The sequence below is a fragment of the Orbicella faveolata genome, unplaced genomic scaffold (genome assembly GCF_042242905.1).
Source record: "Orbicella faveolata isolate gen_17 unplaced genomic scaffold, um_ofav_v1 contig_13, whole genome shotgun sequence".
Classification (NCBI taxonomy): domain Eukaryota; kingdom Metazoa; phylum Cnidaria; class Anthozoa; order Scleractinia; family Merulinidae; genus Orbicella; species Orbicella faveolata.
This window is the reverse complement of record NW_028301540.1, coordinates 7,505,316-7,521,996: the sequence shown is the minus strand read 5'-3', so window position 1 is coordinate 7,521,996 and position 16,681 is coordinate 7,505,316. Positions and strand designations below refer to the sequence as shown.

The window sequence follows — 16,681 nt, the reverse complement described above, 5'->3', positions numbered from 1 at the left end:
CATTCACATATTTTCAGCTTAGCTTTTAATATGTTCTCAAACATTTATCAAATTTAAACATATTTAAAAACTATAAAGCTATTGTTTGAGTTCGATGTACGCTTTCACACGAAAGTGCGGCGGAAGTACAATTTGTCATGTTTACTGACTGTACAAAACACGCATCGACGGGCGCTCTCATTCATCGACAACAGAGAATTTACTGGATTTTTACACGAATAAAACTGAGCAGTATCTACGGACGTAAAGTTATTAAGCCTTGATGAAACATCAAGCGTTGCTTACAATTCAAGCGAAACTCAAACTAGCAATTATTTTGTTTTACTTTTCGGTAGCGATAGACTGACAAATTCCTCGCAAGTGTGTGGTAAGAGGAGCTAGGAAACTATGAAGTCCTGAAGCTCTGCTATATCTAAATATATCCAGCTAGTTTTTTGCCGTGTTATGGGAGAGCTGTTAATCTTCAACATATGTGAAATTTAAAGTGGAGTAATGTACAACTCATGTAAAAGAAGCATCCGTCGGAACACAACTTGGTCAGCGATATATATAAGCTTACAGCGGAACATACCTAAATTCGACACTGTCTTACTTCACTCAAACGGGATCAGCTTACGACGAAAATACTGAAGCAAAATTCCAACAGACGTAAACGCGTTGAGTTGAGGGCCAAAAACATGAAACATTTCGGGAATTTCGGACGCCATTTCCCTCGCACGACATCCGCAAAAATCCTCGCAGCATGTACGCGCGTATGCCCCAGGTGATGGCGCAATTTGTTCTAAAAATAGAATTATTGTCCCATATCATGGGAAAACCCCAATACTTGAAATGGCGCGTGCTAACGGTCTCCGTCCCCGATTATGGCTCCTGGTTAATATGATATAAATATCCATTCCACGAGCGAGTTTAACTACCTCCTAGCTACCCTCACATTTCAGACCGCTGAGCTCGCCAACTTGGTCTATCAAAGTTATCCTGCCCTCATTGCGTGAACATCGTGAAATTATATTGCGAAAAAGTATAAATACGAGAGTTTCCATGAGAATAGCAATATAAACGCCATCAGTTACGTTCTTTATTTCAGCTTACTTTACTTTACCTTACTTTACATCTAGATCTCATTTTTATTTAGCCGCTAACGCTTTTTCTCGTAAACATTCTTAAACGTATAACGTTGAATATTACATGTGAAGGTTTGTTTGCAAATTTAAGATTTTGATCAAGTTCAAAACTCCATGCATGCATGTTGCATGTTATTGGTACAAGGCTGCATGCCATGCTTGTTACTGATAAAATGTTGAATGTCACCTTTGACATAAACATTCACCAGAGTAACACGCAACAGTACAACAATGGCCTATGACATCATATGACGTCGCGTCTGTGAAATGCAACATCACATCTGTGGCATGTAGCATCACATCTGTGACATGTAACATCATATCTGTGACATGCGACGAAGCATCTGTGACATGAAAGATCGTATCCGTGACACGCAACATTACATTTCTGACATGCAACATCACATCTTTGACAAGAGAAATCACATCCATGACGTGCAACATCACATCTGTGACATGTAACATCACATCCGTGACATGCAAGATCACATCTCTGACACTGGGACGTGTGGCAAGGGTAATGTTGCATGTCACATGTGTGATGTCCCATGCGCATGTCACGTTGTCAGGTTTCAAACCGACCAGAAGCATTAAGAGGTGACTATTTGGTCTTGAATTGTTCTCAATCAACTCGTACTTTTATAGAATACAAATTCCAAAGGTAGTTCAACATTATTAGTTCATTAACAGTGCCCAAATAAACTTATACGCCACTATCTCTAGCTTCGAAGGAAAACGAGATGGCGGAGTTTCGAAATAGACGATAGTAAATAAATAAAAATGTATACATCCAAGGAAAATTAGCTGAGTTCGGGAAAACAGAGTGCTTGAAATATCCGAGTTGGAAATAATGAGGTTCAACTATACTGACAGTATGTTGTATCAGTGATAACATATTTACACCGGCCCGAGCAAGTCATTGCACCTGACTGACGTGAGCGAAGTTATTCAACTCCAATTCAGAACAGCACAAAAACGACGACGAGTGTAATGTAAATAAGCATTCCCATGGCAACACCAGCACTTCCACCGCTGACCACCTCCTTCTCGGTATCAAACTTCACTTGCTGCAGTTTAGGATAGTAATCATTCCAAAAAGCCATTCGGCGAGAAGCAAACGCCGCCGCCATCTTGGGTTTGGTTTCAACTTGCAGATAAGCTCTGTGAGTGGAGTTGTACCTCTCCCACGTAACACCACTGACTGGTTGTGGCGTTGGATCGCCGGTCTTGACGAAGTTTGCGTACGTTGCCATGATAAACAGACTGACGTTTTTGTCGGCCGCGTCATACCTAGGAAACCACAGTGGGATTCCAAAGGGAAAAAACACGTTTTCGCCATGAGCAACTCCCATCCACTCAGCGGAAATACTGGCGTTCTTTGGACGGTGAGCAAACTCGTACATGTACACCGGAGCATATTTGCTGTGAATATCAGCAACCTCGTGACTTGGTGCAGTGAAAATTTGATCACCAACGAGGTCGACAAGTCGACTTCTCAGTGCGTATTTATCACTGTTATCAGGCTATGGCGTGTACATGAACTCCAGCGCGTCCGCGACGAGGTCGGCGGTTTTATCTCTAAAAAAGGAAAATGGGACAATTGTTGTTGGATGTTCGATTCATCATAAAGGAAAAAGATAGAAACAAGAAACTTATTATTCCAATGACTTGCCGCTGAATTTGGATTTTACTTTCAACTTGGGCTGTAGATATCTTCTAAATTAATAGCGTTAAAGCACAGAAACACTGGACAGACAATCCTGGCCAAAAGTCCTTGGCACACTTGACAAAATGGGAAGTCATCATTCAATTTTCCGAGCCCCCCTCCCCCAAAGCAATGTTGGAATAGTGGGTCTACTTTCGGTGAACGGATATTAACATTGTGTTGGGGGTGGGGAGGGGGAGTTGGACAGAGAGACCATATGTTGGTAAAAGTGCAAAGTGTCCCAAGACTTTTGACCAGGATTGTGGTTTACAGGTAATTTTACGTAAATCAAGTTAGACCATAATCAAGTAAAAATTAGCGATAAGAAAGGACAACGTTTCGGTGACATCGTGACACTATTTTCAAGTTTATCTTTTTGTATTTGAACTTGAAAATGGTGTCACGATGTCACCGAAACGTTGTTCTTTCTTATCGCTAATTTTTACTTCTTTATGCTTTACAAAACCTTTGCTTAAGTTAGACCTGTGTCTGTAAATATCTCAATTCTTTTCAAGAGAAGAACATTCAGAGAACCGGAAAAAAGAAACGCTTTTCCAATTGCTTTCATAAAACAAAACTTTCAGATAAGAATGTAGTTGAAAAGGACATCTGAATTATTGCGGAATCTCTCGAAGATATAACCACAAGCGGATGTAGAGTGAAGAAGGCGAGTTAGATCAAGAGAGCTTTGCCTTATAGTTTAACGTTTCACCGCTCTGGTGACTGGCTCACTTAATAAAACGCATAGTTTATGCCATCCCCCACTCTTCCCCGAGTTTAACACAATTCAAAATAAACAGCAAGACTATCGAACCCAACGTAAAGGGTCGGGTATTGCAACTCTCGTACGGTCTCATATGAATGGTTTTATACCCTTTAAGAGGGCAATAGAACAAACAACAGAAACAATGTCCCTAGCCCCAAAACAATAAGCACTTTAAAATAACCGGCCCCAAGGGAAACAGTGAGTTTTGTTTCCTCGAGACCATCAATATTCCTCGAGGCGAAGCCGAGGGGAACATTGAGGGTCACGGGGAAACAAAACTTACTGTTTCCCGTTGGACCAGTCGTTAAGTGTTTTGTTATACCTCCCAACTCAAAAATAGAAAAAAACTGCGAAGAAATCGTTTGCTTGACGCCGGCTGGCTCGCGAGTTTGCCGCGGTTTCATTAGGAGCGCGACCACTACGTGAAAGCCAAAATATTCTAGAGTATTCTAGACTCGAATATGTGATTGTGACGCAATAGAATCCTAGAGTATTCAAGCCGCACACAACACGTGACGTACACCTGGAATATTCGTGTCGAATATGGTGGAATACGCTCCCTTCATAATCGTTCGAGGATTTTCGTTAAAGTATACCACACATCTGTCGCACTCCTAGAGTATGATGGCGAACCCTTTGTAAAAAGAACTTGATAAAAGAATGTAACAGTTCGGGTGCATAGCATTCTCCTAGAAGCAAAATTTAGACTATGAATTCAAAGTATGTGCGATCTGCGAGTGTATTCGTTTACCCTCGAATACGTGATCTTGACGCCAAAGCTATAGAATTCTAGAGTATTCATGGCGTGTACAAACGTGACGTAGACCTGGAAAATTCTTATCGAATATGGACATACGGCAGGAGCACGACCGTGTATTCGTTCGTTGACCAGAACAATTTTCTTTCTTTTGGGTGGGTTTTGTTAGGAATCCAAAGGAATTAAAAAGTGTGTTACACTCGGCAGTTTGAACGCAGTTTGGGGGATATACAAGCTTTGGTATGGGTCCTTAGTACTTCACGTTGGCTTCAGTATTCGATCATGAACAGGTTTCGATTTCATACTTCGCATGAGTCTCGTGTTCCAGTCGAACATCACAGAGCACTTGAAGTGTGTCGTTTAGAATACCCTTAAAACCTCACGTATGCGTCAGTATTCAGACATGAACACGTTTCATACTTCGCATGAGTCTCGTGTCCCAGTCGAACATCACAGAACACTTGAAGTGTGTCGTTTAGAATACCCTTAAAACCTCACGTATGCGTCAGTATTCAGACATGAACACGTTTCATACTTCGCATGAGTCTCGTGTCCCAGTCGAACACCACAGAACACTTGAAGTGTGTCGTTTAGAATACCTTAAAACCTCACGTATGCCTCAGTATTCAAACATGAACACGTTTCCGTTTTATACTTTGCATGAGTCTCGTGTTTCAGTCGCACGCTTCGGACCACTAGCGTGTTGTCTGACTGAACTACGCGGTAGCGTATATTACCTGCATAAAATCCGTTCTTGACGACGCGAGACATCTTTGGCTGTGAAAAATGTGACATAACTTTCGTATTCATAGCGTGCGATTCTCGAAAATTAGAGCATACTTGACGTGTTCATTAGTATTCGAAGACGTTCACGTCAGAAGTGGCGTCGTGCATCTCGTCTTCCAGTCGCAAACTCTCGAACAACTGAGAGTATTCGAAAATGTTCGAGTCATAAATGATTCCTATATCTTCGAAGAACATCTAATGCAACATTAATCTACCAAAACGTGGCCCGTATGATTTATCGAACACTTCGAGTCATTCAAGAGTATTAAATTTGAATACGGAAAGAAAGGCCGGATTCCTATAGAATATTCCAGGTGTATTTCGAGTCAGCCGTAATCGAATACGTCAGAACATTGCGGCATACGCGGCGTGCGCCGATCCGAATTCGAAGGAATTCGGGCCCGAATATTTGGCTTTTCGCGCAGTGGACCTGATCACGTGCCAGTCGAAATTTCAAGTCGTTGTTTCCCTAGGGAGTTAGTTAGTTTTGTTCGCCCTAGGGAGTTAGTGAGCTTTGACTCACGACACGTGACACGTTCTCCTCCAATCGGAAAACGTATTTGAGTTGGGAAGTATAAGAATCTGAATGACTGCTAACGAACCGAAAACAATTACAAGCTTACGAGAGTTGCTACACTTCTGAACCTAAAAACAACATTTCAACTCACCTGCTGTTTCGAAAATGCGCAAAGTTTGTTACAAATTTCTTGAAGAATGAGGGACTCGCTCCGTTATCCACACTTTCCGCCATTCCAAAGCTCCGGTTCGCCATCACTCCAAGGCCTCCAGCACCCTCCTGACTGGTAAAACTAATCATCAACTTTACTTTCCTGAAGTCTCCTTTTTCTCGTAGTTTCCGGGGGGTGTCAAGCAGAAAGTGATTATCCACAACTGGCCCCCAGCGTACTATATGAGATATCCCAAAGGGTATTGTGTCGGAAGCTTTCTGTATGTCCACGTCTTTTTGCTGGAGTATGCAAGCGAGCATTGTGCTGTGATCGTTCGTCGCACAGTCCAGCTTTTCAGCAAGGTCAGTAGCGAAACGGAGAGCCGACGCAACGGGTTGAATTGCAAAGGGACTCAAATCCACTCCACTCTCTGCAATGGCTTGGTGGAAAAGACCCTTAGATAGAGGTGACATGAGATGCAGAGACACGTTCGTTGCGCCAGCACTTATACCACATATGGTCACCTTGCTGGGATCTCCGCCAAAATGTTCAATGTTCTCTTTGACCCACTTGAGTGCTTCGACTTGATCCAACATTCCATAATTCCCAGGGGCCGCAGAATCTCCGGTCGTCAAGAATCCAAATGGTCCGAGACGATACTGGATCACAACTACTACTACACCGTGAAGAGCCAAAAGATCGCTGGGAAATGTGAGTGCTGTACCGTACTCGTAGCCCCCTCCGTGGATATAAAACAGCACGGGCAAACTCTGGCTGACATTTGGGCTGTAGACATCCAGATACAAACAGTCTTCACTGTACGTGAAATTTGGAGCGAACATTTTGATATAAATTTCCAACAATGTACCCTGCCAGCACACGTCTCCATGCTTTGTCGTTTGGAGAACGTTCGGCCAAGCTTTTGGCGGCACTGGGGCTTTTAGTCTGAGCTCTCCAATCGGCGGAGCGGCGAAAGGAACACCAAGAAACTTGCTGACAGACTTAAACGGACCCGAGGCATTCGGGTACGAAGTCACAAGACCTTCAATGTCTCCATACTTTGTGGACACTATTTCTGACCTGACCAGTGGCAAAAAAGCACCAATCACGGAAAACATCGAAAACATGTTCTTAAACAACATTTCCCTGTGCGTCGACTAAACCGAAGCCGAGATGTTGATAAATTTCTTGGTCAGTAGCCGTTTTTAAGAAGGTAGATCCTGACCAAATAGACGTAGCTCTTTAAGAAGGTAGTTAAAAGGATTAATAAAGTAATCAAGAGTGCCCAGGCTAACGTGCTTATATAAGATAAAGTATGACGTAACTACATTGTTCATATACTGATATAACTATGCCTTCCGGCATCAGGTTTTCGTCACGTTTATATTTGTGTTACAAATCTCTTGAACCGTGAAGATTCAGGAGTCTTGCTGAAAGACTTGAATGAAACCAAAGTGCTAACGGTACGAAGCCTAAAGATCTTCATTGGCTCCACACTTTGCAGACTCGTTACTAACCTGACCAGAGACGAAAGGCACAGGCCATGCCCAACCTTATGCTCCGTGTCACTCGATATGTCCATGTTTGGATATAATTGCTAAAATCTTTGCCAGTCGCCCTGAAAAGCAATATCGGCCGTACGCACGACTAATCATGAGGTCATCAGCTCATCAGATGACAGTTTTACTTAGGTATAAACTCTGAAAGCGTGTGTAAACTATCCATGACATGTACACTCAAGTCGTGTTGAAGTCACTTCAATTTATGAGTCACTGAACTGAAAAAGTGTACGTAGCAGAGAGCTGTCTCATATTTTTACTATAGTTGGTAGTCTGTCGTTTATTTGTTTGACACGATTTATTTTTAGCCGAGAGCGCGAGCGATCCGAGAGCGGCATTTCGGGTATTTTTTAAATCTCCTGTGGTTAATTAATATTCCTTTTGCTTGTGTTCCGACGAACTCACGACAAAACAGAAGGTCTGTGAAAAGATTATGGAAACAACAACCTTTTCCTCGACATTGACAGATTATGTAGTTGGTAACTTTGACCGCATCTGAGCTAAATTTCGGAAAATTTATAGTCAGTCTTCTCATATTTCGCTTGACACTGTGAAGGATATGAACTGTTGTCGTGAAAGTTCCAGTCGTATTGTGTGACAGTTTATCCTGTTATATTGTGAGTTTTTTATTCAGGGAAAAAAGGAATAAAAACAAAACAATTTAGCTTGGGTGATTCATCTTATCAACAAAATAAAATAAGCTTGCGTGTTGAGTAATATTCCGTGATCAAAGTGAATGTTACGTTTAGAAAAGGTTGAAAGCCAATCAAATTAGGTTTCGCTAAGCTTTGGGAGTGACGTGCTTCGCGTTGGGTGTTGTAATACACAGTCAGAGTGAGAGAGAAGACGAACATTGTGATCTTTAAATAAACTTATAAACGGTCACTTGAATCTTGACATTCGCAATACCGTCTCGAACTAATCGAAAGTACAGTATATTTGTACCCAAGAAATCGCTGCTTGTACACCGTGCCGTGATTTTTTAATAATGTAATGTTTAGTACATGACTTTTAAGATAGTATGATATAAACATCCATTCCACGAGCGAGTTTAACTACCTCCTAGCTACCCTCACATTTCAGATCGCTGAGCTCGCCAACTTGGTCTGTCAAAGTCATCCGGGTTGCTCTCATTGCGTGAACATCGTGAAATTATATTGCGAAAGGGTGTCAATACGAGAGTTTGCATGAGAATAGCAATATAACCGCCATCAGTTACTTTCTTTACTTTACCTTACTTTCTAATATTAGGGGTTTCGTCACGTTTATATTTGTGTTACAAGATTCAGTAATCTTGCTGAAAGACTTGAACGAAGCCAAGGTATTAGGGTACGAAGCGAAAAGATCTTTGATCTCTCCCTACTTTGTGGACCTGTTACCTACTTGATCAGAGGCGAAACTCGCACAGGCCAGGCACAATCCAAAAAGATGCTAAGCTTATGACACGATATGACCATATTTGGATTGAGCACTAAAATCTTTGCAGACCGGTTTTTAATATGCACGACTGACCATGAAAGAAGGTCTCCAGTTAGATGGCACTTAAGTCATGTGCAATAATATCCATGACATATAATATCCATGACATGTACAATATTTTTATCGAAAGCCACACTAATTTTCTATGAGTTCAAACAAAATTGTTACAGGATAAGTAGGAAGGTGTATTAAAAATAAAACTCTTTCATAGATTGTCATGTAGTTTTTAACTTTGACCACATTTACACAAATTCGAGAAATTAATAGTCAGTCTAGTCATATTTCGTTTTGTATTGTTCAAGAGGTGCTTTTAAAAAGGGTGACTGTCGTCAAAAATATATTTGTACCCAGGAAACCGTATTGCATCGTGCTATGATTACTAGTTATGTAATGATTAACAATAAGGAGATCAGAAAGATAATATCAAATGAGTAACTTTTTACAATCTTTTCATTCTCACGTTTCAGATTGTTCAATTTGCCAATCTGTGATCGTAAAATAATATTGCGTAGCTATAGGATTTTTCATGACAATGTAAAGAAGGTTTTAGCAATATCATATAAGCATAATCCCTTGCTCTCTTTTCCAGTCTTCTAGAGTTTTCGACAAGGTAATTACATCAAATCTAATCAAAACTAATTTCGCACTCGTTTGCCAAAAATGCAACAGAGCTATAGCGTGTATAATTTGGACAAATGGTTCTTTCTGCCTGCTCTTATGGTAACCTGTTAGTGATGTTGTTCACGCAACCAAACATTAATACGCTTGTCTGTGTCTCAGTCTTTTTACATTGCCTTGGGTGAACGTGTTTGTTTTTGTAAATTTTGTATTTGTGGACACTTTGACATTCAAGCTCACAGCCTATGGACAGGCTGGAACGAAGCATAATTATAACATAACTAAAGCAAAGCGCGCGCTCTGATTGGTTAATTTAGCGTCTACTATTTGCCCATGGGTGTACGCTGCTGACGTGTGTGCTAGTTACAAAGCAAATCTTTTGACAGACACTGTTTCCAAAGGAATGGCCGACGTTCTTCTGCCAGAAATGCGAAACTGTCTTCACAGTTGTCTGAAGATGAAACTTTATCGAGTTACTGGTGTGCAGTCGGTTGTCATGAATGAGTTTTCGCGCGCTTGTTTTCTCTTGTCATGTAAGACTACACGAACATTTTTTTTATGATGTAGCTCAATAAAAGGACTTCTGTTGTTCCAATGTCTCAATGTTATGTTATAAAACAAATGGTAAACGCCATAGTGTGCACTATTGAGTTATGGATACACTTGGGAGGTTTGCTAAGCACTCAAGAAGCTAGAGTCGCACTCGGCTATCTCCTCGTGCGACTCTTACGCTTCTTTCGTACTTAGCAACCTCCCGCGTGCATCCATAACTCAATAGTGCACGCTATGGCGTTTACCATTTGTTAATTAGAGCGTGTCTGGGAAAAGATCTCTCCTGCATGCGAAAACGCGCAATTATTTTCGCCCCAGTTCATATGCTGCGCTGTTTCTGAATGTTACCCCTTTCTCAATAACTATAATTCCCGCAATCCAGAGATGCTCTCAGTCTTTTCTAGGGGAGACGGTAGCGCGTGTTTTTGTTGAAAAAAATAAAACTTCTAAAACTTGTGAACATCTCTTCCGTTAGTTACATCTTTCGACAGTTAGAAAAGGCTAATTCAAAGTCTGGACAAAAGGGAACACTTGTATTTGATGACTTCTCGTTGTAATTAAAGGATCTCAGTCACGGTATTTTGAGTTATTTTGGTCACGAACAAAATTACCTTTAAATGGAAGGAAATCTTTAAATAGTTGTTTACTAAGATAGAAAAACACCAAAGAGATAATAATCAACCATAAAGAAACAAGGATGGTTAGGAATGGAGAAGATTAACACAGATTACAAACGACGAACTTGAAAAATTTAGGCTAAATTTTTCAAGATGCGCAAACCGTGACGTAGCTCCTTTAACATCAAGACAGGTTAATGCTACGGGTTTACTATGAATCACGCCACCTTTCTGAATCAAAAGAGCAGTTAAATGTATTTGTGCCATGTTTCTGCCTCTATCTGAGGGTCTCTTTCAGCAAGCCATTGCAGAGAGTGGGGTAGATTTAAGCTCATTTGCCATTCAGCCTACTTCCCTTGGCCTCCGGCTTGCTAAAGAGCTTGCTCGAAACGTGGACTGCACTACGAGCGACCACAGTGCAATGATCGCCTGCATGCGCGAGAAAAAAGGCGCGGAGATCCAGAAGGCAGCTGAAAAGGTGAAATATCCCTTCACCGATGTTCTCATGTGGGCGCCAGTTGTAGACAAAGTCTTTCTTTTTGACACGCCTCGGAATTTGCGTGAAAAAGGAGAATTTGAGAAGGTAAAATTAATGATCAGTTTTAATAGTCATGAAGGTGGATTCTACGTTGGTTTAACTGCGAGGTGGACTTTTGGCATGACACAGAGTCTGGACAATGGAGTGAGTCCGTCATTCTTTAACGAATTTGTGACCAAGATTGCCTACATGTATGCTCGAAATTCAAAGTAAGTTTGACATCTTGTTGTCATTTTTATTAAGCCGCTAAAGCTTTTTCCCGGTAGACATTCTTAAACGTATAACGTTGGATATTACATGTGAAGGTTTATTTGCAAATTTAAGATTTTGATTAAGTTCAAAACTCTCTGCATGCATGTTGCTTGTTATTGGTACAAGGCTGCATGCCATGCGTGTTACTGATAAAATGTTGAATGTCACCTTTGACATAAACACTCACCAGAGTAACACGCAACATTACAACAATGGCCTGTGACATTACATCTGTGACATGTAACATCACGTCACATCCGTGACATGCAACATCACGTCACATCCGTGACATGCAACATCACATCTTTGACATGCAAAATCACATCTGTGACAAGAAAAATCACATCCGCAACATGCAACATCACATCTGTGACATGTAACATCACCTTTAAGACGTGCAACATCACATCAGTGACATGATAGATCCCATCTGTGACATGCAACATTACGTCGCGTCTGTGAAATGCAACACCGCATCTGTGACATGATAGATCACATCCGTGACATGCAACATCACATCTGTGACAAGAAAAGTCACATCCGCGACATGCAACATCACATCGGTGACATGCAACATCACCTTTAAGACGTGCAACATCACATCAGTGACATGATAGATCCCATCTGTGACATGCAACATCACATCTGTGACATGTAACATCACATCTGTGACATTCAACATCACATCCGTGACATGTAACATCACATCTGTGACATGATAGATCACATCCGTGACATGATAGATCCCATCTGTGACAAGCAACATCACATCTGTGACATGCAACATCACATCTGTGATATGTAACATCACATCCGTGACATGACAGATCACATCTCTGACAAGCAACATCACATCTGTGAGATGAAACATCACATCCGTGACATGACAGATCACATCTGTGACAAGCAACATCACATCTGTAACAGATATTGATCAAGTTTAAAACTCTATGCATGCGTGTTAAGTGCATTATTATTTGTTTCCTTTGTTCCTTCCTTTCTTTATTTGTAAATAAGCAGCAGCCAACTCGAAAGGTTTGCTACTGTGGCTGTTGAACACTTACTCAAATTGAACATATAGTTATATGATCTCTATCATTACGTTTTCTACAGTTTCTTTTTCGTCTTACCTTTCTTTTGTACCTGAATAGAGTGAATAAAGATTGTTGTTGTTGTTATTGTTGTTGACAAGTAACATCACCTCTGTGACATGTAACATCATATCAGTGACATGTAACATCATATCAGTGACATGTAACATCACATTCGTGACGTGATAGATCAAGTCCCGGACATGCAACATCACATCTGTGACATGCAACATCCCATCTCTGACATGCAGCATCACATCTGTGACAAGATAAATCACATCCGTGACAGGATATATCACATCTGTGACATCCAACATCACATCTATGGCATGTAACATCACATCTGTGACATGTAACAGCACATCTGTAACATGAAATATTATATCCGTGACATGATAGATCGCATCCGTGACATGCAACATTACATCTGTGACATGTACCAGCACATCTCTGACATATGCAACATCACATCTGAAACAAGAGAAATCCCATCCGTGACATGCAACATCACATCCATGACATGTAACATTACATCCGTAACATGCAACATCACTCCTCTGACATATGCAACATCACATCTGTGACAAGGGAAAGCATATCCGTGACAAGCAACATCTTATCTGTGACATGTAACAGCACATCCGTGACATGCAACATGACACCTGGGACGTGTGGCAAGCGTAATGTTGCATGTCGCACGTGTAATATCGCATGCGCATATAACGTTGTCAGGTTTCAAACCGACCAGAAGCATCCAAGGGGAGACTATTTGGTCTTGAATTGTTCTGAATGCAATAATTGGATAACAAATTGTTCACATCTGTTCTTCAGGAATCATACCGCCGACCTCATCGCAGACGCGTTGGAGTTCATGTACACACCATGGCCTGACAATAGCGATAAATACGCACTGAGAAGCCAGCTGGTAGACATCATCGGTGATTCGGTGTTTGTCGCACCAAGTCACGAGGTCGCTGACATTCACAGTCAACACGCTCCCGTGTACATGTACGAGTTCGCTCATCGTTCAAATAACGCCAGTTTCTACCCTGAGTGGATGGGTGTTGTCCACGGGGAAGATCTACCTTACGACTTCGGAATTCCACTGTTACCAAGGTTTTCCGAATATGATGTTGTGGACAAAAACATCAGTTTGTTTGTTATGGCAGTCTACGCCAACTTCGCGAGGACTGGCGATCCAACACCCCAGTCAGTCAGCGGTGTTACGTGGGAGAGGTACAACAGCAGTCACAGAGCTTACCTGCGAGTTGACGCCAGTCCCAAGATGACGGCAGCATTTGCTCCTCGCCGAATGGCATTTTGGAATGAGTACTATCCTAAACTGCTGCAAGTGAAGTTTGATACCAAAGACGAAGTAACCAGCGATGCTAGTGCTAGTGTTGCCATGGCAGTTTTTCATCAAGTTGCCCTCGTCATCAGTTTGGAGTTGTTTAACTAAAGACAGGTTGGGCTGATATGAAATCAAATCAATCTTTAAGACACTTATCATGTGTGCTACTAAACACTTTACTGTTGATAATTTTCATAACATTATGTAGTTTTATAATTAATCATATTTTATATTTCCGACGGCTGATTCCGATATTCTATCTGTTGCCAAAATCTAAAACTTCTTTGCTTTCATGGCCAGATAGAATCATAAGTGACAACTGTTGTATTTTGTTATTTTGTCATATAGACATCGTATACATTTATTTCTCGGTTTGTTTTGTCTTATCTTATTTTCTTATCTTCTTTCACATTTAAAAATTATTATTTTTCTATACTTTTCGTTATTACATATACAGCTGTAGTGGAACCCCACCTTACGGCCACCCCGTAAATACTGCCACTTCTTTATTACGGCCACTTTATTCTGGCTCAAACAAAAGCTCAGTCCGTCCTTTTCTTGTTTAATGAACCCATTCAATACGGCCAGATTTTTGTGGCCCATGTGTGACCGGATTAACGGGGTTCCACTTTATATTACGTATATAGTTATCTTGTCATCTAAGATAGCTTAAGTTTTGAGGGAGTAAAAGAGCCCAGCTGTTAACTCTTTAGCTGTGTTCCAAGATTTTTCTCCTTTGACTTTTTAAGTCTTTAACCATCATATCTGGTACTTGAACAATACAAAGTTGATAAGGACGAAGGACACTATTCACTTGACTTTGAAGATGACTTCCGCTCAGGTTGTCGAAAGCGCATTCACTACCCTCATCCGGACGATCACACTATACGAACTACTGGTAATCCGGGGTTCACACCATTTACTATGTTACAAAGTTTATAAATTGCCAAACAAAACAACTAGTTGCTAGAGGGAAGATTCTGGCCCGAGGAAGATTAATCTCTACTAGTTTTAATGACGTTTTTCTCAAAAAGCTATCTTTACGACCCATAGAGTGTCAATGAAAATTCAGTGAGAATCAAAGAAAATTCTAAAAATGTGGCCACGGTCGAAAAATTGATTTCGCTCATACTCTGCCAGTTTGAAGGCCTAGGTAAATAACTGAAGGAAATCAAGTTAGTTTTTCGAAATATCCAATATAACGGCAGAAATCAGTCACGAAAAACGGTCATCGTACCGAAAGCTCAGATTTCACTTCGCGATAATCCGAAATTTTACACTTTTCAGCTTCTTGCTACACAGACGTTTACATTGCTGTGAAACGTTCTCAACTTTAAATGTGTACATTAATTCTTCCTTAATCAAGATATAGCGATTATTTTCATTTCTCGCGTTTTCCGAGCGAACTGAGCCCCGATTAAGTAGACACATTTTTCCAATTAAAACAAAACTCAAAAATTCTGCAAATTCAGAGAGGGAAACTGCTGACCGGTAGAGCATTAAATCGTCTGATATTCTAGTTAAAGACAGTTCAGTCAATGAATTTTAGGTTTACAGTTTCATTTTTGTGGGATCTACTAGCAATTTTGCATGAACGCCGATCAAAAGTCGAGAAAATTGCAATTCAGCGCCATTGAACTTGCCATGTAACGTAACACGCTAAAATAGGTTAAAACACTTTTGTTCTCTTGAGACAGGAAAATTAGAGCGGATTAACGTCTTTAACGTTTGAAACACTTTAAAAGTAGTATTTAACTTAAAAAAATCGCCGCAAGAGTTAAAAATAAAAGAGAAAAAGAAACACTAAACTTTTAACATGACCATTCTCTGTCTCTCTCGCTGCCCAGTGTCACGCTCGAGGGAACACAAATGTTAAATCCATTTGTTCACCAGTCAAAAGGAGTCAAATTTTAATAAGAAGACCCTTGTTGTTGATGTGCGAAACCTTGCATTAACAGAGAACATTGCCCACTTAACCTCCTGAACAAAGTAAAAAAGGCGATCTAAAAATGTATCGATGGAAGTGTAAAAAGGCAAATGATTGACGATTACCGCTAACTTTTAGGAGCGAAATTTAAGAACCGTAATCCGGCCGTATCGTAAAAAGCTGGACCGGTCACGAGCGCGTAATTAGCCAATCAAATTTGAGGATTTAGGATTCCGGCCCGCTCAGATGCTCGAGAAAAAAATAAATTACTCTTATTAGTCGGGTGATGGTGAAGGTACCATTATTGACCCGGTGGTTGTAAATTTATAAGGATTACCCTTATTGATCGGGTGGTGATAAAGTTACCCTCATTGATCGCTTGGTGGTAAATTACACTTAATGATCCGCTGGTGGTAAAGATTACCTTTATTGATCGGTTGGTGGTAAAGATCACCTTTACTGATCTGGTGGTGGTAAAGACTACCCTTATTGATTGGTTGGTGGTTGAATTACCCTTATTGATTAGTTGGTGGTAGAGTATCTTTTTGGATCGGGTGGTGGTAAATTTACCTTTATTAATTGGTTGGTGGTAAGGATTACCTTTATTGATCGGTTGGTGGTAAAGATTACCCTTATTGATCGGTTGGTTGTAAGCATTACCCTTAATGATCAATTGGTGGTATATGTTACCCTTTTTGATCGGGTGGTGGTAAATTTTTAAAGATTACCCTTATTGATTGGTTGGAGGTAAAAATTACTCTTGATTGGTTGATATGGTTAAGTTACCCTTACTGATTGGTTGGTGGTAGAGTACCTTTTTGGATCAAGTGGTGGTAATTATAAATTTACCTTTATTGATTGGTTGGTGCCAAAGATTACCCTTATTGTTCA

At 40.7% G+C, this 16,681-nt stretch overlaps 3 protein-coding genes across 3 annotated transcripts; 1 reads left to right on the top strand and 2 right to left on the bottom strand.

Moving 5' to 3' along the window:
- Positions 1-1,056: 1,056 nt before the first annotated feature.
- LOC110060218 (neuroligin-4, X-linked-like) lies at positions 1,057-7,079 on the bottom strand. Its single transcript, XM_089284417.1, has 2 exons — positions 5,807-7,079; positions 1,057-2,702 (listed from the first exon to the last, which is right to left on the bottom strand). The coding sequence occupies exons 1-2, from the start codon at positions 6,946-6,948 to the stop codon at positions 2,648-2,650; spliced, it is 1,197 nt and encodes a 398-aa protein (XP_089140543.1). The 5' UTR covers positions 6,949-7,079; the 3' UTR covers positions 1,057-2,647.
- On the bottom strand, positions 2,084-2,527 carry LOC149114811 (acetylcholinesterase-like). The gene has a single exon (XM_089283950.1). It carries the CDS (start codon positions 2,525-2,527, stop codon positions 2,084-2,086), a length of 444 nt encoding a protein of 147 aa, XP_089140076.1.
- Positions 7,080-10,896: 3,817 nt separating the features above from the next.
- Positions 10,897-15,671, top strand: LOC110060220 (neuroligin-4, X-linked-like). Its single transcript, XM_089284418.1, has 2 exons — positions 10,897-11,378; positions 13,344-15,671. The coding sequence occupies exons 1-2, from the start codon at positions 10,897-10,899 to the stop codon at positions 13,969-13,971; spliced, it is 1,110 nt and encodes a 369-aa protein (XP_089140544.1). The 3' UTR covers positions 13,972-15,671.
- The last annotated feature ends 1,010 nt before the right edge of the window (positions 15,672-16,681 follow it).